The sequence below is a fragment of the Crotalus tigris genome, unplaced genomic scaffold, assembly GCF_016545835.1.
Source record: "Crotalus tigris isolate CLP2741 ecotype Arizona unplaced genomic scaffold, ASM1654583v1 scf7180000017694.5664430, whole genome shotgun sequence".
NCBI lineage: Eukaryota > Metazoa > Chordata > Lepidosauria > Squamata > Viperidae > Crotalus > Crotalus tigris.
This window is the reverse complement of record NW_024096572.1, coordinates 3,713,180-3,737,543: the sequence shown is the minus strand read 5'-3', so window position 1 is coordinate 3,737,543 and position 24,364 is coordinate 3,713,180. Positions and strand designations below refer to the sequence as shown.

The following is a 24,364-nucleotide window of genomic DNA, read 5'->3' as shown; positions in this document are numbered from 1 at the left end:
TCCTTTATACTGGGAGGAAAACAAAACTTGTAAATCAAAGCACACATTAAACTTAGCTTAGTTGGGCTCATATTCAGATATGAACTCTTTTGGTAACCTGATTCCATATAAATCTCCCCAAAATAACATGATAATATGAATTGCAGAAGTTTCCTATTTTAAATTAGTGACTATGTAATAGGAGAGAAACACATCCTTACCAATATTTTGCATGCAAATTTTCGATAAAAAATACTAATAAAGGGAAATAATTTAAGAACCTGTGTTTTTTTAGAAAGCATTTAGAAAGCATTTCAAAATACTGTATTTAAAGGTTCTAAATACTATATTTCAAGGTTTTCAAGGTTTTCAAGCAATACATGCTCTGTATAGTACATACTGTAGTGTAAACAGAAAAAAAAACCTCACTATCTTAAATAAGTGAGAAACAAAGTTGATAGGGAAGGCACAAACACAGAAAAGAAAGGGAGACAAAGATTGAATTTATGTTGTCAATTGATTTGAGCGATGGCTACTCATTTGGATGATAGGTTCTGGCTTCAAAGTGAAAGGAAAAGAATGTGAATACATTTTACCATGAGTAAATAATTCCTTTTATGGTATGTATGTACGTATTTTGGTATGTATGTACGTATCTGACATTCCTTTTCAGAGAACAGCTCATAGGAACGTTTAATGCAGCATTACTATTGCTTTCCTCAGCACTGTTTACAAATGTGCCGTCTGTTCTTCAGTTGATGGGTGCATTGAATACTTGATGAATTTCAGTCCTGCTAAAGTTTATCTGATTCGGGCATTCTGTAATGACATAAGACAGATAGAGAGTTCCTTGATTCAAGGCTGATTTTTGGTTTAGATTGAGCTACAAGGTGAAGTTACTTCCTTCAACCTAAGTTTTTATTTGTTTAAAGGATGAGTCCAAGGTATGAGGGCAGGGGCTCTGTATAGAATAACTGTCCCCAAACTGGTGCCCTTCAGATATGTTGAAATTAAAGTCCATAGGAGTTTAAAGGAGGCCTGAAGTAAGGGGGGCAGAAATTATATTAATGATTTAAGGTGAATTATTTCTGTGCTGCTTTTCTACAAACTGATAGACTCTGCCATCTCCAAGATAATTAGAGGATTAGTGAGGCTGCCATATAATTGAATTACACCTGTTTTATTTTGTCCAACAGTGTCCACTCTAGCATTCTTTCAGACATGAGATTCCTTAGTTCAAAACATTCATTTCAGAGACCAGTTCTTTATACTTTGCCATGTATTTTTGCAGTGTGATCCTGCTGCTGCAACTCACCTTGTCAGACTGCATCCCATTAAATGAAGACAATTATCAGTAGTAACCAAACTTGATGGCTTTCAGGTGATTTCCAGTCATCTCCAACCAACACATCCAATGGCAAAGGAATAGTGGAAGAATACTCTAAAGTAACTACTATGGAAAAATCTCTTAGGGGTTCAAACGGGCTTTTCTCAGTCTGTACAAAAAATGGGCAAGATTTGAATATGCATTTTTCTACTGCAACTTTGTGACTTTTCCATGCTTCTCTCCCTAGTCACAGGTATAATTAGGAAGCCTGTTTTGTTATTTTATTCAGACCCAAGACATTGAATATCTAAGTAATGAGGGCATGAAATCAAACAGATAGTTCGCTTGTTCAGTCACGTATATTGTGAACACCGGAAACTGTTCAGAAATACTGATAAAATACATGTTAGCAGCAATTTGCATGTAATGTGAACATAAAAAGAATTTCAATACCTCCTCAAAAAATGGGTTCCTTCTCCTATTTAATCCAACCACCTAAAGTGTATATTATGTTTATCTTTGTATATAAAACAATAGGGGTTTTACTTTTATAAATAGTATTTCATATAATTTTTTTAAAGATGCAGTTGAGGCATTTATTTTTATTAACTATGTTTTCCAGAATATAAGCATCGCTATATGAAATTATTTTAGTGGTTATTAAATGACTTGTTCTCCCTCTCCTCTCCATCACATTTTAATTTATTTTGTAATAATCACATTTTGTTTAAAATGTACTGGTTAAGGAAGGCATTGGAGAAATACAAGTAGACAAATGTGACCATATTAATGCCATAAGTTGCCATTCTGATATGATCATAGTTACGGAATTTTGCTTCTGATTCTCCCCTTTCTTTCCTAGCATGGCAATGTGTGTTTCAATCAACAAAGGTTGTAATGTGATCCAAATGTTACATGCCTAAATTTCCTTTAGTCAGGGACTAAAGTTATTGAGCTGAGCATGTCGTAGATTTCATGGTAGAACAAGTTTCTTATGTGAAGGCTTTTAACCATTGTGGAAATTATATATTCTGTTTCCTATAACTAAAGAACTCTGTAGTGAATAAATATGCATTTAAATATTTAAGTGTTTAAATATTGAATACTCTGAGGTTTGGATGATTGCTAAATTATTTTATCAGAAGAACTTTGAAATTTGACATGTCTCTTTCATTGCCCTTTTTGTCAACATTGCCTGCTGATTTGTCAAAGCTAGGTTGACATCTGTACAGCCATCCATGAAAACGTACTTCTAAAAGCACAAGCGTATCTTCTTTAATAAACTCCTGAGAAACTGAATGAGGGTGTTACGTTTGTTTGTTTTTTTATCCCTAACTTTTAAAACATAAAAGAGTTATTATTACTTTTGAAGTTCTTGCAAGTTGGAGATTCTAATTAATATTTGCTGCTATTTACATATTTCAGCAACGTGTAGACATTTTGAATCTACATGTTGAATTTAATCTTTTATAAAACTTCAAGATTTTTTTTTTAATTAAATGATCAAATTTGTTGCAGGAAATTTAAATGAAGGCATTCTGGATGCTACCAGTGAAATAATTATATATATGCAGTTACTTAAAATTAGAACTGTCTATTTTGCAATGGGGTTATTTGGGGGGGGGGATTTTGTTTTATCTCTAGAATGTTGTAAACTTGATTTTGCCTGAAATATTGGCCAGTTGTGTGTTTTCACCAACATTTCCCGTCTTCTCAGTAACAAGACAGGAGAGATGGTAATGCTGACTGAAGATTTCCTAATCTGAAATAGGAGTCATTTTTGAGGAGCTGGAATTAAAAGCAAACTGCTTTCATTTATCAAAATACTGTTATGTTTTTGTTGTTTACTGAGTTTCTCACATCTGTTTGAGCATCATAGTTCTTAGTAACATGCATCCTGGGGGGGAAAAACAACTATGATGTAATGTAGATCGGTGAATTTGTCAAGCTACATGGTGATGTACTCCTGAGAATGGAATCAAACCATTAGTGCATCATGCAGAATTATTGGTTCCAAAGAGACACCCTTGAGAGATGAAGTCTTGTAATGAGAAAATGGCAACGTTGTTCTAGTACTTGTTGTTTTCTTTGAAATGGCTAAAATACCTGAAATGATTTATACCCAATTGAGCTTTGCATTCCATCTGATAGGGTAAATGTTCTCAAGCCATTTATCATCAGTGGCTTTTCCAGATCTCAAAGGACTGCATGGTGTATATTTACCTTAACTTGGCTAGGTCAAAGGAAGTAAAATAAGAAAGCAAGAATAATTTATGATGGTGTGTGTTGATAGCAAAAGGTAGAAACCAAAGGGCTGACATGATTTTTACATATTTTTTTTAATCCTTGTGCCATTTATTGCTAGTAAAATATTTATTACTTAACTGCTTAACAGTGTGGTTTTCAAAAAAATATAACAATCAAGATCACTGTGGAAAAAATACAAGACTAATCTGTGTGGGTTTATATTACTCCTGAGAATTGATATGGACTGGGAATGGAATGAGGAAATGGACTTCTATCCTCTTTTATGATTAGCCATGCCTAAGATTGTAAGAACAGGCATCTGATCTTGAGCTTGCCTTTTAAAACATAGTTCCATAACAGCGTAATTTGTAGCTGAGGTGGCATTCTAAAGATAGTTGGCCACAGAGTGTGAAGCCTTTGGAATGTTCTTCTTCAAAATTGGGAGGACCTACTTAAGCTTTTGCATGTCTGTACTAGGAGTAGTTCGTGAATGTGGAACCTCTGTTGCACTTGGTGGTAGTTTTGACTAGAATTGACTATTTTATACCAAACTCTTTATTTTTATTTCATTAATCCTGCACAATGTGGATTTAAATTTATGTAGTGGGTATGTTTCAATCTGCATTTTCTTCAAGGAACTCAAAGCAGTATACATCGTTCTCTCTTTTACCCTTCCAAAACACTGAGAATGGTTGGTCTGTGCAAATTGACAAGATTGTGATTTGTTTATTCATTTTTTTTTTAAAAGTAACAGTGTCTTTTTAGGAAAATGCATCTAAAGTAGGGAGAGCTGATGCAGTTCATCACCAAAGTGTATCTCTGTGTGTGTGCATGTGTCTGTCTTTCCATTCATCTTCCATCTATAGCTATCATTTATCTATTAATCACATTTGTAAGTTGCACATTCAGAACAATTTTGAACTTAATATAAAAAAATCTGTACAATAATCAAAATCATAAAAAGGGAAAGGACAAGAGACGTCCAAACAGAGATACAGTAAGAACGGAACCATCCCACCATGGTTCCACACTGTATCTTAGCTCAACACTTAAGCCTGGATTAGACTTCTTTATTGCTGCAGGTCAGGGAATGTACGCATCTGTCATTTGGGGATGGTTGCATAGATGTTACATTTATATTTGTGCAAATGTAACATTCTGGCTAGCGGGCGCTCAAACAACAAGGCACACAACAGGAAGTTGGATTAACAAATCAGCCTCTACACAACCCGTAGGATGTGTACCTCCACACAATCCGCAGTTGGGATTTGAGAGGTCTGCACGTTGGCCTGTCTGCAGCTATCTGCAGCCTACGCTTACCCATGAACCCCTTTGCAGCATAGATATCTGGCAATACCTACATACAATTGTGGGTAGCTCTAAACTAGGGTTCTCAACTGGGGATGTTTGCACCCCCTGGGGGTACGAGATGATATACCAGGGGGTGCAAAAACTTGGTTTTTCAAAATTATAGTGTATATGCATAATTAGTTGCCATTATTTTGAACTTTTGTATGGGGTGCGAGAATATATCAGAAGCGTTCTAGGGGCGCGGGGTATAGAAAAGGTTGGGAGCCACTGCTCTAAATCAAGCTGAAGGGAAGGGACCTCATCTAAAGGGAGGCTCATCTAAAAGAGAGCAGGAGTGGGCTCTTTTGGATCTCTGGGAGCCTGCTGTTCAGAGGGCAGATGCCATAGCAAGAAGGCACATTTGCTGGATCTCATCAGATGGCATTGTTTAATAGGTGGATATGAAGCGTGAAAACTCTATCAAATCATACTGGATGTGCAGACACTATAGGTTGATCTCTCAGGTAACGAGGTCTTGTATCATGAAGAGTTTCATAGATGACAACTAACAATTTGAATTGCACCTTGAAGCCTACAGATAATTATGGTAGCTTATGTGGCAAAAGTATTATATGGACACATAGTAATGGGGGACTTTAACTACCCTGACATCAACTGGGAGACAAACTCCGCACCAAGTGGAAGATCAAACAGGTTCCTGGCAAACCTAGCAGACAACTTTGTCTCCCAAAAAGTAGAGAAGGGAACTAGGGGATTAGCCATTTTGGATCTAATTCTCACTAACAGAGATGAAATGATAGACGGTGTTGAAGCCATAGGAACCCTGGGAGGAAGTGATCATGCAATATTAGAATTCAACATTATAGAAGCACAACCAATAGAACACAGTCAAACTAGAGTCTTGGACTTCAAGAGAGCTAATTTCAATAAACTTAGAGAGGGCTTGGGAAGGATTCCATGGATGAGAATCCTCAAGGGGAAAACAACTCAAGAAGCTTGGGAAATTTTGAAAAATGAGATAATAAAAGCACAGTCTAGCACAATACCAACAAAGAGGAAAAATAACAGCTCTCAAAAGAAACCAGCATGGCTGCATAAAGAACTCTCTGACAAATTGAAAGATAAAAAGGACAAGTATAGAAAGTGGAAAGAGGGGAACATAACTAAGTCAGAATATCAGCAAATAGCCCGAGCCTGCAAAGATGAAGTGAAGAAAGCCAAGGCTCAAAATGAACTAAGGCTTGCGACCAAAGTCAAAAATAACAAAAAAAGCTTCTTTCAACATGTAAAAAACAAGAAAAAAGTGAAGGAAATGATTGGTCCATTAGTGGGTGGAAGTGGCAAGAAGGTGACAAGCAACAGGGAGAAAGCAGAACTATTTAACTCATTTTTTGCATCTGTCTTTACACAAAGGGAAAAAACAGACCAACCTATCAAAAATAGTGCCATAAAAAACAAAACAGAAACACAAGTTAAGATAGGCAAGAAAATGGTTAGGGAGCACCTGTCCAGCCTAGATGAGTTCAAATCGCCAGGAACAGATGGATTACACCCCAGAGTTCTCAAGGAACTGGCAGATGTGATATCGGAGCCACTGAACTATATTTTTCAAAGATCCTGGAACACAGGGGAACTACCAGAGGACTGGAAAAGAGCTGATGTAGTTCCCATCCTCAAAAAAGGAAAAAAAATGGATCCAGGAAATTACAGACCTATTAGCCTGACCTCAATACCTGGGAAGATCCTGGAAAAGATAATCAAACAATGAATCAACGAACACCTAGAGGCAAACAAAGTCATTACTAAAAGCCAACATGGGTTTGTCAAAAATAGATCATGCCAGACAAATCTTATTGCATTCTTTGACCAAGTGACAAAATTAGTGGATCAGAGGAATGCTGTGGACATAATTTACTTGGACTTCAGTAAGGCATTTGATAAAGTAGATCACAACCTACTACTTGACAAGATAGAAAAATGTGGGGTAGACAGAACCACCACCAGATGGATCCGTAGCTGGCTGACCGGCCGTACTCAGCGAGTGGTCCTCAATGGAACTGCATCTATATGGAGGGAAGTGTGTAGTGGGGTGCCCCAGGGCTCTGTTCTGGGCCCAGTACTCTTCAACATCTTCATCAACGATTTGGATGAAGGGATAGATGGGGAACTCATCAAATTTGCAGATGACACCAAGCTGGCAGGAATAGCCAACACTCCAGAAGACAGGCTTCAGGTACAGAAGGATCTGGACAGACTTGAACACTGGGCACTAACTAACAAAATGAAATTCAATGGTGAAAAAAGCAAGGTTCTACATTTAGGCAAGAAAAACCAAATGCACAAGTACAGCATAGGTGGCACCATGCTCAATAGTAGTAACTGTGAGAGGGACCTCGGAGTCCTAGTAGACAATCAGTTAAATATGAGCCAGCAGTGTGCGGCAGCTGCCAAAAAGGCCAACACAGTGCTAGGCTGCATTAACAGAGGGATAGAATCAAGATCACGTGAAGTATTAATACCACTCTTCAATGCCTTGGTAAGGCCACACTTGGAATATTGCATCCAGTTTTGGTCACCACGATGTAAAAAAGATGTTGAGACTCTAGAAAGAGTACAGAGAAGAGCAACAAAGATGATTAGGGGACTGGAGGCTAAAACATATAAGGAACGGTTGCGAGAATTGGGTATGTCTAGTTTAACGAAGAGAAGGACAAGGGGGGACATGATAGCAGTATTCCAATATCTCAGGGGCTGCCATAAAGAAGAGGGAATTAAGCTATTTTCCAAAGCACCTGAAGGCAGGACAAGAAGCAACGGGTGGAAACTAATCAAGGAGAGAAGCAACCTAGAACTAAGGAGAAACTTCCTGACAGTGAGAACAATTAATCAGTGGAACAGCTTGCCTCCAGAAGCAGTAAATGCTCCAACACTGGAAGTTTTTAAGAAGAGACTGGACAGCCATTTGTCCAAAATGGTGTAGGGTTTCCTGCCCGAGCAGGGGGTTGGACTAGATGACCTCCAAGGTCCCTTCCAACTTTAATATTATTATTATTATTATTATGATATGCCCATAATGACTCATGTGACTACATTTTGGACCACTTGAAGTTCTTTGAAGGATAGTTAAGAGCAGCCCCATGTAGAGCATATTGACATAATCCGTAAAGCAGTGGCCTTATGTTGTCCTCTTTCCTCCTCCTCTTGTTATTTTGGAACTTTATATTTAATTGCCTAATGTTTGTTTCTAACTTAGTTTTCTAGTTTTCTTTGAGTAGAAGTGTGAACAGCTTCCTTAATGTATAATATTGTTTACTTCCAGCCATATATAGTAGTGTAGTAATGATCTGCTGGGAGAAAAATACTTTTGGTTGTCTCTAACTTTAGGGGCAGATGTTCTACGGATAAATTAATATGCCAGACCCTTATGTTGTTCTGTCATAGTTCCTTTAAATCAGTTTCTTTTATTGAACTCAGTATGAAAACTTATTTTGATTGAATTGTACTTTAAACATTAGATTTATGTGATGCCTTCCAGAGAGCAAAATCTATAAAAAACTAATAAACCGTATTTTCTACAAGGATACCACTCTCTCTTATTCTCAGTATGTATACATACAACAGAGAGAGAGAGAGAGAAAGAGAGAGAAAGAGAGAGAGAGAGAGAGAGAGAGAGAGAGAGAGAGAGAGAGAGAGAGAGAGAGTCTTCGAACTTATGACCACAACTGGGACTGGAACTTTTGTTGCTAAATGAGGTGGTAATTAAGTGAAACTTTTTTGCCATGGTTGTTAAATGAATCACCACTGTCATTAAGTGAATCATGTGGCCATTAGGGGAATCTGGCTTTGCCCATTGACTTTATTTATTGGAAGCCAGCTGGGAAAGTTGCAAGTGACAATCATGTGACCCCAGAATGATGCAGCTGTCATAAATGCATGCCGGTTGCCAAGTGGCTGAATTTTGATCACATGACCCAGGGACACTGCAATAATTGTAAATGGGAGGACAAGTCATAAGTCACTTTTTTTCAGTGCCATCATAACCCATAATGGCCACTAAATGAATGGTCATTAGTCGAGAACTGACTGTATGTATATATAAATGGGAAACACTGAGACAAAGTTAAAGCCTAGGCAGTTTCAAGCACATTGCACATATGACCAAATTATTAACTGTACCCTAAATTTTAATGAGATCTGACTTTGATTAATAGATATTCTCCTTTTTGCCTTGCTTGCAGTTTTAATTAGTCTTTTTAAAATTAAACTTATTAATGAAACAAAAAGATTGAATCCCTTTAAACTGAGCTCCCTGCCTGAATTCTTGCCATGTATTTCTGCTTTTATCATGATCCTGTATGACACCTTTAAAAATGAACTAATTATCATCTAAGCTTTTTTTTTACTAATATTGATTTGAATTTATGTATTTTATTTTTAAGACTCTCCAACAACTCGGAAAACGCGTAAGAGAATGAGCGTTCTGCTAATTGAAGCTTTTTATGGAGGTTCACATAAGCAGCTCATGGACCTTCTTCAAGAAGAAATAGGAGAATGCGTCCTTTTTACTCTTCCAGCGAAGAAATGGCATTGGAGGGCAAGGACTGCAGCTGTGTACTTTATGCAGAATGTACCAGCCAGTGCTGATTACAGGTAAAGAGAGCTATGAACACCTTACCAATGCTAAATGTAGAGTTTCAGATTGAGGCGTAACACAATTCAGTAGTTTCTGAGGTCACCTAGAGACAGTATCCTGGCTAAAAGATTGAAATGCCCAGTAGTTCCAAGAATGTCTTCAATTCAGTGTTCAGATATCTGATTGAAGAACATTTCACAGTAGGGTTGTGGATAAAATACAAAAACTTTTGAGCCGAGATGACTGATGGTTTTGATCTTAGGGCAGGGGTGGGAACCATGGCCCTTTTATGACTTGTGGACTTCAGCTCCCAGAATTCCTAAGCCAGCCATGGGCTTAGTAACAGATTTGTTTTTTCCAAGCCGTGGAATTCCATTTAGTCTTCAACATCTACCTTGCCATCAAAGAAATCACTTTTCTCTGAGACATAACAAGCAGTATAAGGTCAGGCAATATATCGAGAGAACCAAAAGGGAGGATTCCCATATGCCAGTAAAACATGTTTTATTGTTGACCCAATGCATTTTGAAGTTAATCTTTTATCAAGGGCATAGTGTTTGCACTGGTCAATTTTAATTAAATGAAATGCCTTTCTAGAAATAGAAAGATTTTGCTATCCTGCAAAGGCTGTGAAGAGAAGACAGGAGGGACACTAGATCGAGGTCCATCCATCCAAAATAGTGTCTCCCATGACCCTGCTAAATATATTGGTGTTAGGATACACAGATGGACCTCTAAAGATAATCTTTATAGATAAGTTAGCTCACTTTCTAACAATGAAGACTTAAAGACTTCTATCAAAAGAGGTCAGAAAGCAAAAGGAAATGTGATGGAGTTCCTTCTAACCAACCAGATTCCACCTACCAATTCTATTTGGAACATAACATTGGGTCTAAAGCCAGATTAGAATAGATTTGAAGTATCCCTATCCCTCAAAAAACCTCTGTTTGGCTTTTATGTTCAAACAACCTGCCCCAGTAAAATCTTAATACTATGTTAGCTCAAAACAATTCAGTGTTAATGAACTCAGGGCTAAGATAAAACAATCTATTAGTCTATTACTTGAATTGGGAAGGTAGAGTTCTAAAATGGCGGCGCCTGGATCGGCTGCGGCTGCATTGGCTCTTGAAGGTGAAAAGTTTGCGGAGGGATATAAGGAATATAGGCCACATGATCGGAAAGGTTTTAATGTGTTTGAGCAACATGGTGGAACTAAGGTAACATACGACCAACAATCTTTGCTGGCATGGCGAGTTTCTAGCTGTTTCGGAATTGTTGGTGAGACTGTCAAAAGTCATTGGTTCTGTTTGAAATTGTTCTGCCAGCAGCAGGGTCTGACTGCTGGTCCAGCGACAGATTCTACTGCAAATCAGGGCTGTTTCCAAAGGAGGCGGAGCAGGAGAGGTCCCGGGGCTTATGGAGCGAAGGAACTGGATGAGGCTGTCGGCAGGCCCAGAGGAAGGGAGAGAGGCTTTTGGAGGAGTTGGTGGTGGCGGCAGCATGCTCCAGGGGCAAAAAGAAGCAAGGCCTCTTTAAGGAAAAGGTGGAAGAGACAGGATCAGAAAAAGGGAAGGAGGCGAGGTTGTGCAGGAATACAAGCTAATTTGAGGGCTAATCCACATGGAGCTCTGATTCCATCTGTCCTGTTTGCCATCATTCGCTCCCTAGAGACTAAAATGGATGATCTGAAACTTGAGCTGGCCACGAACAAGGAGTGTATATTGGAGGTGGTGATCTTTTGAGAGCTGTATGCAATGAAATTTCATTTTGATGTATGCTGATTGGTATATATTCAAAGTGACAATAAAGTTGTTGTTGTTGAGCTTCTCATATTAGGCAGAATTAGATAGTAGTTTTCAGATAGCAGATACTGGATCAAAATGAGTGTAGTAGCAAAACATTTGGAGGACAAAGTTATATCTGCCATGCTGCTTAATTGGTTCTGCCTAAAGTAATGCGTTGCCCTTGTGGTGGAAGAAGCTGTCTCTGTGCTGATGTTGAATGAAATTAATCTATTAAGTGTGATCAGCTACTCTACATTTAGTCCTTCTCAAGCAGCAAAATTCCATCGGCTGGTGCTGTGGATAATTCTTTGTGCTTTTCATGTACGTTGCTTGGAAGATTTGAGACCCAGGAAATAGACTCATTTTATCACAGAATTTTGGCTTTTGCCTCTACTGAGTTCAATTTAGCTTGAAGAGTTATCATTTTCGACTCTTCCTTTAAATAACCAGGCCTACCTATGTATGTATTGCGGTGGTTCTCAACCTGTGGGTCAGGACCCTATTTGGGGTTGAACGACCATTTCATGGGGGTCGCCAAACAACGCAGTCCGCCATTTTTTCCCTCTTTTCCTTAGCTGTGCTACTCCCTTTTATTCTATTGGCTTTTGAAAGCCAATAGAATAGACTCTCTTGAATAGAGTCTAATTCTATTGGCTTTCAAAAGCCAATAGGAATTGTCCAGGCTGAGCCCGCCAAAAGTCCCATTCTGCAAATAGTGCTGCACCAGTTGAGTAGTCCTTGACTTACGACCGGTTGAGTAGTCCTCGACTTACGACCGGTTGGAGGTCGCGGCATTAAAAAGGTTGAGAACCACTGATGTATTGATTTTTGAAATTTATTTATTAGAACATACTTTACATAGTTTTCAGATGAAGACTCCCATATTTGTTTCCTAGCTTTATAGTTGCAGCATGGAAAGACGTGACACAAAAAGAATAATAAATTGGGAAGTAGAAGGAAAACTCAGATGCTAAGTTATTGTAAGTTATAATTTATTCCTTTTGTATCCCTTCCCTTGCATGAAACAGTCCAATGGGCGAGGTTATTTTATTTTCCCCTAAATCTAGGAAACAACATGCTTTGCAAAACAGGACTATCTGTTGCAAAGTTGAATTATGTCTCTTCAGTTCATGCAAAGTTCCACTATTATCTTTCTAAGTCAATGCTGAATTTTGTTCCTCTTACAGGATGCATGCAACGACAACAATAAATGTTATTGATTAGTTGCTGACCATATGAAAAACCTATAAAACCAATACAGAGAAAATAACACCACATATTCACAATAAATTGTCATCCTGTCCCTTATAGTTAGCATACAAAGAAAGAAAGCAAAGCAGAAAGTCATATTCTCCAGTACAGGAGATGGAGAATCCACCAATGGGTTTTCACTGTCTGCCTGCTCTTGAGACCAAGTAACCAAACTTGACATGCCCCCTCTTGCTAGGAGATCCAGTCTTGACTTGGTCTCAAGCTCTTGAAGATGTATCAAGGTTGGCTCTCAGATTTAGAGATCTTCAATTCAATTAGCAGGTCAGATACCATTGTTGGATTCTCCTTGCCTTTAAAATTTATATTCCCTAATTAGTGATTCTCTCGCAAAAGCAGGTTAATTTCCCCAAAAAATTTTCCCTAAGATTCTGGACTCAGCGCAGCCTCTGAAAGAATTTGCCACGGCCACCATTTTGGGCGCGCTACATGGTCAGCCTTGCAGTTCCATTAGCCAAATAATTAACTGAAGGCCTCAACACATTACAGGGCGTTTCCATCAGACCTTCAGGCCATTAATTTCAGCACAGCTGAGAAACCATTCTAGCCCTGCACAGCGACTACCATTAGGCCTTATCAACTGTAACATTCTTTACAGCCAATAATTAACTGACTAGGCCCAATTATCAGGCCACCATATTGTTTTAAAGCCACCATTTTAAATTCACATTGCCTCTGCCAGGCCTCATCTCAGGCCTTCTGCGCCCTTCATTCGGGCCTTTTTTTGGTGCACCTTGACTTGCCACCTAAGGCCTCTGGGCAGAGCCCAGAGAGTGGCCCCAAATGTGCCTTCGGCATCTGACTCAATTGCCGTGACCGAAGCCCAGAGATAATTTTTTGCTGGTCAGGTGGTCAGGGGAACAGTCTTGTTACTTGTTCCAATCTCGCTCCCGCCAACGGCTTGCCTGCCAGAGCTTTGTCTCAGATTCCCTGAGACTGCTCAACTAGGATGGAAGACTCCATGTTGTCTCACCCCGTAGGCACTGTCTCTCCATCCAGTTACGGCTGCCACAAATCCTCTGAACAGGAGGCGGCAGGCAAGCCCAAATCTAAGGACAACACGACATTCAAGAAGCCTTCCAGGTTGGTGGAAAAGCAAGCCAGCCATAGGCACCACGCTCTGGAGAAGGAGTTCTCCAGAGCGCAGAGATAGACCAGATTGGAGAAGGATCAATTGGTAGCCTCGGAATTTGACCTTCCTTTAAGTCTTTCAACCTCATCCCAGGGCGTGTGGTCTCTCGCAGGGATACCCACGACACTTAGTTCCCCACCTGAAGTGACACAACACACAACTACCATCTCGGGTTCAGCTCCCGGAGCCACCTTCACAACGGCCGCAGGCCTCAGGGGAGCAGACATAGGAGACATTTTCTCTGACGGCTGCCTTGAGGCCTTGCTATCCAGGGTTGTGGACCGTGCTCTAGCAGAACGGTCCTTCCATCTATCCGGGCAGGGGTCTTCTTCATTGGGCATGCACCTTATGTCCCTCCTATGGAGTTTCCTATACTTCAGGAATCCACATCTCATGCAGATAAGGGTAGAACGTGATAGAAACTGTAAAAAAGATCATTGTGTTGATGGAGGGAGGGATACAAAGGAACCAGGCATACATATTCAAAAAAGGAGGGCACACAAGGGCTTGTATGAGGAGGAAGGAGATATTCAAAGGATTCAATCTGACGTGGAGTCCGAGAACATTGATAATGGGGTGAAAGAGCAAGTAGATGTCAGACAGAATGGCAACGACAGAAACGGAGTTTATGCAGCCAAAGAGAGGGAAATGGAAAGCAAGGGATGGGAAGAAAGGCTGAGAGCACGCCCCCATAGAATGAGGGATGACAATTCGGGAGCAAGTAAAGATCAGAAGAAGGAGGAAGGTAGGAGACATGGGGGTGTGAAGAGGGAACAACTTAGAGATAGGAACGACCAAAAAAGGGGAGGAAAGAACCTTCCTAATTCAAGACAGTGGGAGGTAGAGGGGAACAATGACACACCCACAAGCAGTAAAAGCAAGAAAAGAGGAGTCAAGCTGTTGAGTCCGTCGCGAAATGGTAAGACACGAGAAGCAGTTGTAGTTCTCAGGAAACCTTTATTCTTCAGTTCAACTTACATTGGAATATGGCGGCAACGCCCAAAACTCTCGGCCTCCTTTTATAGGCCTTTCCCGGGTCAATCTGCAACTTTTGGCGTGCCAGCACCCGTGCATGCGCACACGTACTGGCGACAGCCTGTCTGGTCCCAGGCAGCCTGCACCTGCCCGGGACCGTTTGCAATGCCCTGAGCCTGCTTGCACAGGCCCAGGACATAACACCCCTTCCCCCCGGGCTAAAGCTACGACCAATGCCATAATAACACACAACCCATTAGTTCAGTGCTCTGCTCCCGTTACCATCGGTCTCTGTGCCTCTATTGTTACTGGCTTTGTTTTGCCAAAAGTGTTATGTAATCTTCTAAGTACTTAGGAGATTTCCTTGCTCTCTGTGACCTCCTAAGCTCTGGGTGGTTGCCAGGTACTCCCTGACTAAGGGGTGACGTGTGCCTGTTCCCTCCATTATGCCTTGGTGACCCCCAAGGACTGTGCTCCAATGCCTAGCCTGCTTGCTTGCCCACCGGGCTCGTCAGGCCAGGGCTTCTTCCAGTGTATGACCTGGTTGTCCTGCCTAGCTGTAGGCTCTCTGGCCCCTCTACGTGATTGCCATTGTTAGGCGTTTCTGTAGAGCCTCCTAGGTCTGTCCAAGACCTGTCAGAAGGCTGTCTGTCCCCTGAATCCCGTTCTGTGTTTGGGCTTGTGTGGGTTTCAGTGTTGTCCCAAAACTCAGTTGTCCCCTGAGTGAAGTCAGAGATATTGTAGTCAGGATTTGGTTCCTCGACCACCTCCCTGTGTGTTTGCCCCCTTCTAGGGACAGGGGTAGTGTCGGGCCAACTAGAAGGAATGTGTGCCAGCTCTCTTGCGGGGAATGGTATATTGGGATGCTCCCGGGTATTCTCTCTGACTGGAGTACTGTGTGATGCGGGTGAGTAATGATTGTGCCCCCGAGGTGACTCCCTGGCTGGAGTAGGCATTGATGCCTGGCTTCTAGTTGGGCTCCATGAATTCCTGTTCGGAGCACTCGCGGAATCTTGAAATGGGCCGTTTGTGGCTTCCCCATTGCTAATGGGCATTTGCCCTTCCCTTTGCCCAAAGGGTTCCCCCTCCCCCCCTGGAAAAGACCCAGGAGTCTCAGCAGGAAGGTCCCGTCTAGGGCGAAGTTGGTCGATGTGCCGACGCAGGACACGACCGTTGTCCAGGGACACCTCGTAGGAAAGAGGACCTGTGACCCTAGATATAGAAGCGGGGACCCATGTATGACCCGGCCCGTAATTACGAGTCCAAACCGGGGCGCCCACAAGTAGTTGTCTAGGTGCCCTGGGGTGTGAGACAGAAGGAGGCAGTCTGTCCGGATGCAACTGGTCAAGCTTGGTAGTCAGTTTGCACCCCCAACGAAGTTCAGCTGGGCTTCTCCCTGTAGAAGTGGACAGTGTGGTGCGATAAGAAAGGAGGAAGTCAGCCAACCTGTGATGCCAGTCCCCGTAGGTGAGTTTCTTCAAGGCGTCCTTGGTGATGCGAACCATGCGTTCAGCCATACCATTGGTGGACGGGTGGAAAGGTGCAGAAGTGGCATGACGGATCATGTTAGCCTGCAAGAAAGCTTGGAATTCGGAGGAAGTGAATTGAGGGCCGTTGTCAGACACAATGACGTCTGGGAGCCCGTGTGCAGCAAAAATCCCCCTCAGTACCTGAATAGTCTTTGCAGTGGTGGTGGAAGAGACAGGTACAACCTCAAGGCATTTTGAGTGGCTGTCAACGAGAACCAAGAAGAATTGACCCTGAAAGGGCCTAGCATAGTCAATGTGCACCCTAGACCATGGGAACTATGTTTCCTCCCATCTATGCACAGGAGCTTGGGGCATTTCAGGGCGTGAGCGTTGACAAAGGTGGCAAGCATGCACCTTAGCTTCTATGTCTCTGTCTACCCCCAGCCACCACAAGTGGCTGCGCGCAAGGGCCTTCATTCGTACAATGCCAGGATGACCCTCGTGGAGGGAACCTAAGACCCTAGTCCTCATTGAGGTGGGAATGACAACTCTGCTTCCCCAAAGCAGACAACCCTGAGAGGTGGACAACTCGTTCCTTTTAGACCAGAAACCCTGAAACTCAGGACCAGGACAGTGCTCAGGCCATCCAGACAAAACCCAAGAAAGGACACGTGAAAGTGTGTGATCTGTGCCTGATTCAGCGGCTACATCCCTGGCATTCAGGGGGGACTCAGGCAAGGCTTGAATAGAGAGAATATTGACAGCTGGCGCAGGGTCAGCCTCTATTACCGGCAGGAGTAATCTACGGAGGCCATCAGCATGGCCCATTTCCTTCCCAGGCTTGTGAAGTAGGGAAAAATCATATGCAGACAAAAAGATAGACCACCTGAGCATCCTGGGGGAGATGATTTGGGGAGTTTGTTTACGTGTGGTAAACAGTCCCAGCAAAGGCTTATGGTCAGTGAAGACCGTGAAATGCCTACCATATAAAAAATCATGGAATTTTTTAATCCCAGCCACAACAGCTAAGGCCTCCCTGTCTATTTGAGCATAGTTGCGCTCAGCTGAAGACAATGTTCTGGAGTAATATGCAACAGGAACCTGAGTTCCATCAGGCCTGAGGTGGCTCAGTACAGCACCTATCCCATAAGGGGAAGCATCACAAGCGATGCACACAGGAAGGGACTCATTGAAGTGAGCAAGTACACTGTTAGAAGTGAGCAAGGCCTTGACCTCATTGAAACTTGCCTCATGTGTTTGTGACCACTGCCACACTGCCTGTTTATCTAAAAGCCTGTGAAGAGGCTCAGCTACACTAGCCTTATGTGGAAGAAAGGAATTGTAGAAATTCAGAAGGCCCAGAAAAGCCTGTAGTTCGGCCTTAGACTTTGGCCTAGGGGCTTGCATAATGGCTTTTAGTTTGGATTCAGCAGGATGAATCCCAGCAGCATCAATTTTGAACCCCAGAAACTCAGTAGAAGGCACCCCAATTTTACATTTGTCCTTCTTGAGTTTGAGTCCCGTTTTCCTGAATCTTAACAGGACAGCCCTTAGCCTTTCAGCTAGAATGTGTGTAGAGTCTCCTGCAATTAAGACATCATCAAAATAGGGGCAAACCCCTGGTATACCCCGTAGTGTGTTTTCCATTACGCTTTGGAAAATCCCAGGAGCGACATTTACTCCAAATTGTAGCCTCTTTACCTTAAAGGCCCCCTGTGGGTCACAATAGTCTGAGCTATAGCAGCATCATCATCAACAGGCAGCTGTTGATATGCTTGAGCTAGGTCAAGCTTTGCAAAAACGCGCCCCCCCTTGAGGGAGGCCAGGATATGACTGACCACAGGAACAGGATAGGCATGTTGCTGCAATGCCTTATTTAGAGTGCATTTGTAATCAGCACAGATGCGAATGTCCCCATTTGCCTTGAGAGGCATGACAATGGGGGTCTCCCATGGACTGGAGTCAACAGGTTCTAGAATTCCTTGTTGGATCAGTTTATCCAACTCAGTGTCAATTTTACTCTTTAAAGCAAAAGGGACCCTTCTTGCTTTAATTCTAATGGGAGTGACAGTGGGGTCTAGCTTTAATGACACAGGGGGTCCTTTGAATGTGCCCAGCTGGGGGCTGAAAACATCTGCAAATTCTTTGCAGACTTCCTGTAGGTCGAGTGTTTGTAGGCTGTTGAGCCCTGTGACCTGTATTCCCAAGGCCTCAAACCACTTGAGTCCTATGAGACTCGTTCGTTCACCCCCTACTACCAATAGGTCTAATGGACCCTCAAAATCCTTATACTGTATGTTAAGGGTGGCCTCCCCCTTAACACACACTCTGGATTTTGAAAATCCGTTAGCACAATGTCGGAAGGCCTCAACTTGGCCTGGGTTCCACTGCCGGAACAAATCTTAAATGTGTGCATAGAAATGATCGAAAGTGCAGACCCCGTGTCCAGTTCCATAGTTAATGGAACCCCTTGTAGCTTCACCTTAAGTGACAGCTTTTTCTTAATGGGCTTGTGTGTGCCTGTCCTATAGATGCTTCTTCGAGAAGCGGAAAACCCCACCCTATTCTGGCTGGGGACCCTGGTACCTTTCAGGCGCAATTCTTCCTGAGGTTGTACCTTCTGACGGCCCAGGCACACAGCTGCAATGTGTCCTTGTTTTCCGCACGCCCGGCAGATAGCGGAGCGGAACTTGCAGTCGGTTCTCTTGTGGTGACCTCCAGAACCGATGCACTTGGGGAGAGCTGAAGAGCTTCCTCTTGGTTTTCCTTCCTTTGTGGGGTGGAGACGGTCCACTTCCTCGTCCGGATCCTCCTCGGAGTTTCTCTGGACTTCTTCCTGGTGCACGGATGCAGCATCTGGACTGTTTCTGATCGGCCGCATGTTCTTGATGGCGCCGCCCGCTGCTTCTTCTGCGGTGACCTCTCTCAAGGCATCTTGGAAAGACAAGTCCTCCTTGGCGAAAAGTCTCTGTTGCAACTCTCGATGCCTTAGCCCGCATACAAACCGGTCCCTCAGTCGTTCTTCGAGGTCCTTGAACTCGCAATGTTTGGCGGCTTTCCTCAGTGCGGCGATGTACTCCTTGGCCGATTCTCCGGGTCATTGATCCCTCTGCTCGAAGGTGTGGCGCCACGCGATGACGGACATCTTAGGCTGGAAGTGCTCCTTCAGTAACTTCTTTAGATCTGCGTAGCTGACAGACTCTAAAGGAACAGGTGCTGCGAGGTTCTCAGCGATTTCGAATGCGTCTTGACCGCAAACGCACAGCAGGGTGGCAGCCTTCAAGCTATCTTCCCTCACCTGGTTCACTTTGAGGTAGTTTTCCACCCTGGCTACGTAGGACTCCCACCTCTCTGGATGTGAGACGTCGAATTCCAAAAGCCTTCCAATCTTTGCCATTTTCGTATCAGGAAGGGTCTATCAGCCAGCCTACCCCCAAATGCACGCTGGATTGGCGGGTAGCTGCCGAGTCAACGCCGTTCCTGCCGCTCCGGACTCACTCGGGTAAGCTTACACCTTTTCTTCTTCGATGTAAGGCAATCCCATCCTCGTCGCCAGTGTTGAGTCCGTCGCGAAATGGTAAGACACGAGAAGCAGTTGTAGTTCTCAGGAAACCTTTATTCTTCAGTTCAGCTTACATTGGAATATCGCGGCAACGCCCAAAACTCTCGGCCTCCTTTTATAGGCCTTTCCCGGGTCAATCTGCAACTTTTGGCGCGCCAGCACCTGCGCACGCGCACACGTACTGGCGACAGCCTGTCTGGTCCCGGGCAGCCTGCACCTGCCCGGGACCGTTTGCAATGCCCTGAGCCTGCTTGCAAAGGCCCAGGACATAACAGAAGCCATAATTAAAAAGCAATTAAATCAATTAGGACCTACAACAACATCTAGGAGCCGTGTGCAAATGACGGCTCACCTATAAAGGCACATTCCCACAGACCAGCATTAACCCTGACGATGTCAGAAGTATCTGACGAAAGCTTGGTGATCGGTGATGGTATTAAACTTTTATAGTTTATTATATTCCTGGTGTTCACGTTTTATTGGTAATTGACTATATATGTGTTTGTGTGTGTGTGTGTTTGTGTGTGTGAAAAAGAGAGAGATTAAGTGAGGATTTTGATTTGCTTGGTTTTTGAAACTATCCTATTTTCTTGGATTATGTCTGATACAATATTATGCATTTTTTCTACATCACAACCTCCAACTTGTTGTAGTGTTATCTCAGTTCCTTCAAGTTCAGCAGCCCAAGCTGTCCAGAGCTAGTTGCTTTAAGCTAATCAGACATAACTCATAGACACACACCTCATTAATTTACTGCACAGTTACAGTGACCTAAGATAACTTAATCCCAATTTGTTAAATAACCTGTATTTTAAAAGAAAGTTCTAGAACCTTGTAAACTTATTTGAAATTACCAAACTTGCAATCTGTCATGTAGTTCTGTTCAATATAGCACTCAGAAAAATATGGGCAAGTTAAAAAAACTACATTTAACAAGATCAACATCATGAAGTAATGATACTGCTTTTTATTTTGATATTAACAACAGACAAGATAACATAGTTTTATGTTGGTATTGTCTTTATAAGCATGTGGTTGTGGTAGTCCATCTGCTGTTAAAACATTGAAGATCCCATTAATTTTGGGGAAGAACTAATCTGTTTTATATTTGCTTACTAGTATCTGTAGGTCTTCCATGAGCTAATCTTTGCTTGATCACATGTGATGGGGGTGGATATGGTGATAATTAGCAATAATAAATGCTTGGGCTATGTTTGCTTTTTAGTTCTGAGTTTTAACTGCCTTTGTGGTGAGGTTTTTTTTTATTCATAGTTGATTCTGGAGTATGCAGTGGTGAGCTTCCTAAAGTCTTTTATTGGGGAGGCATACAAATTTCAGTAACTAAGCAAATAAATAAAAACATAGCAGTTTGATTTCAGTGGAACACGCATAAGTGTAAACTGTTTGGAACATGCATAAGTGTAAACTGTTTGCAGCAGTTTAAAGTAGCACTGCACAGCCCTAATAAATGGAATACAAGTAGTTCTAGACTTACAACCAAAAATTGGTACCAGAACTTCCATCGCTAAGCAAGGCAGATGTTAAGTGAATCATACACAAGTTTACATTAAAAAAAAAAAATTGCATGCTCTGGTATCCTGGCTTCTGCTGTGTTTCTAATACATCATTTGAAAGAGGAATTATACCTCCAATTTCATGTCGGGCCAGTTTTATATAATTCTGTTTTTTTATACAAAATAGTTTTTCTTTTTTCTTCTATCTTTGGCCAAGTAAGAACATCCTCAGTTTGGAGACAATTAGATTCTCATCATCTTCAACATATGTAGACAGAACTTATTCTTAAATAATCAGGAAAACAGGCTTTTCTTGGTATTGTCAGAAAGTCTTGTTCAAACCTCAAAAGAGGAATAGTTTAAAGGCATAATGAAAATAGACTGGAGTCTAAGCAGAGAGATGTCTTATTAAAATACACATTGAGTAACCCATCTGTTGTTCTTCAGATTTAGATCTTCCCTCAAGCTTAGCACGAATCTTGCTATTTGCTGAGCAAAAGAGAGTAGGTTTATTCCTGCTATATTTAAATCTCCCGACTTACAATTATTCATTATTATGTCATAGTGCAATATGAAGGACTATCTTCAAAAGTTCAGGAGTGACAGTATTACAAAGCACATGCCATGGTGCTTCTACACAATATTTCTACACAATATTTCATAGTCCAAGAGTTTAATGTTTTCTAAATTCCTTGACAACCCAAGCAGCAGGTTTCATATAAATGTAGCTTGTAGAAGATGATGTCAGTAGATAATATATATTCAGTTATTTCCTGGTGTTAAAGGTAAGTGAACAATATTGGATTAAATAGTCTGAATTTTCAGGAAGGTTAATATGGATGTCAAGTCAATGGGAAGAAAACAAGAGATTGCAAATGGCAAATGTCATTGTATTTAACAATGACAATGTATGTCATTGTATTTAACAACAGTGTGGAATTTGCTTAATGGTAGTAACCTAAAATGCCAGAATGGCCATCATTAAGTGACACAGTTACCTGACATTGTATTTCATGACCCCATCACTTAGTGATGGAAATTCCAGTCCCAGTTACCATTGTTAACTGAGGATTACATGGAGGTGGTGCATAACAACAAGATTTCATAATCCAAAACTCTTCTGAATTTTTTTCTCACTGCTTTCCTAAATATCAGGAAGGAAGGCACCCCTTGAATCTTTTGATGTAGGCCACGCATGTCAAACTTGTGATGTCATGTGATGTCATGCAACGTATCATAACTTTTCCCCCAGCAATGGGGTGGGCATGGTTTCGGCAATGGGGTGGGCGTGGTTTCGGCGTGACCCATCTGGCCCGCGGGCTGGCAGTTTGACATACCTGATGTAGGCTATCCCAGAGGGTAGGAGCAACCCCAGAGATGCATGAATTCATGGTGTAATTTTTTTTCTTTTTCTTCTAATAATAATTAAACATTACAAGTAAAAAGATAAAGATGAATGCAAACTAAAAAAAACAAAAAATAGAAAGTGCAGAAGAGAATAAATGGAAAAAAATAATGCAAAGAAAAAGAAAAGTACATAAAGAAATTACTTCCCTCTTCATTACAAGTTTAAAAATATTTAATAGCTTATCACCTTCTCTTAAAATACAATAAAAGATCTCTTCTTCCCATATCTCATCTCTTATTTATAAATAAATCCTTAAAGCCTTGTTGTTCAGTTTTTGTTAACAAAAGTCCATTAAGGGTTGCCAGCAGTAATAATGTATCTCTTTTAAGATTCATCAAATAAACCAACTTTATATTCCTTCCTTTCACGTTTAACAGCCTTGATATTTAATTCCTGCAAATAATGTCCCAGAGCCTGATTTCTTTTAATTTCTTTTGTCCCTTTTCACAAAAGTTCTCAAAACGTAACAAGCACAAGGCCCTTTTCTAAATCTCATAAAGGAAAATTATCCAGGTCATTCTCTTGGTTTGTTATTTGCATATTCGTTATTTGCTTTTAGCAGAGCTGCCTTCAGTTCACTGTTTCTTCCCCAGAAGTCCTTGAATATGTCCCAATCTTCTGAATATCTTATGGGGTATGTTCAGCATCTCCAGCTGTGTGAACTGGAAGAGTAAGTTCTATTTGAAGTAGTTTTGTAGCTGTCTGGGCACCTAGCCATAAATGGCTTTATATGTCAAAACCATCACTTTGAATTGAATCCAGAAGCCTATAGGTAGTCAATGCTTAGCTCAGAGGCAAGAGGATGATAGCTTGATAATTCTGTGAGCTTACAGTAGTCTGTGTAGAAGGTAACTAGAGTTTGAGGGCCTCTTTATCTTGGAAAGATAAAGATGACTAGTGCATTGTCCATAGATAAGCGAAGACTCTTCTAGCCACATCCTCTGACTTATCTAACAGTAGCTATGTGCCTGGAAGTACCCACTTGTTATTCCATTAGAACAAAAAAACAAAACAAAAAACACCTCAATGTTCTCCTGATTCAATTTTACCTTCTTTCATCCAGGCTCTGACAACTTCCGAGGACTCCTTCAAAGCTTCATTTGCATTGTATATATTAGGATTCCATCAATATACTGTTGAGACCTCACCCCAAATGGATTAATGCCTTATTCCAATGGAGCTTTGTAAATGGTAAAAAGTAAGGGAAGGTACCAACTCTCAACTGAGCAACTACTGAACAGCAACTACTCTTGCTCGTTACCATTAGAGAACATTGCCCACTGTCTTCGCAGCATTATTCCTTTTCATCTTCAAGATGTTGTCAAACAGAAATTCCAATGCACAACATTCCTAAAGTAAGTTGAAAATTTTTAGATGAGACTTAAGGAATGAATAACAACAAATGGGATAGATCATAGAATATGTATACACCAAAGAATGAGAGCTGAAGGTTATTGTGATGTTGAAAAATAGTTACAATAGTTTATTTTAATATCTAGCCATGAATCTTGATTATCTGAAAATAAGCTGAACCCATGAACAACATAGAAATAAAACAAATGCAAGACAGTTTAAAAGGATAAAGTACAGCAATTGAAAGTAATAAATGTAGAAACACTGAATAGTAATGCATGATTTCATTACATTTTATGGCTGAGTAAATACCTATATACGTTATATAGATAGCACATGTAATGCATTTAACGAAAACATAACTATTCCCTAGAATTTTTCAAAATCTGAAACTAAAGAAA

General features: G+C 41.3%; 1 protein-coding gene across 6 annotated transcripts in view; it reads left to right on the top strand.

The window, feature by feature from the left end:
• Window positions 1-24,364, top strand: part of GTDC1 (glycosyltransferase like domain containing 1) — a 269,468-nt gene that overhangs the window by 74,867 nt on the left and 170,237 nt on the right. For 5 of the 6 annotated variants that reach the window (XM_039338239.1, XM_039338236.1, XM_039338242.1 and 2 more), the window contains exon 2: window positions 9,304-9,514. In XM_039338239.1, coding sequence (XP_039194173.1) covers window positions 9,336-9,514 — 179 coding nt within the window. In that variant the 5' untranslated portion in view covers window positions 9,304-9,335. Of the gene's footprint in view, window positions 1-9,303; window positions 9,515-23,673; window positions 23,966-24,364 lie in introns of those variants that run through there. The other variant, XM_039338241.1, reaches the window with a different exon arrangement.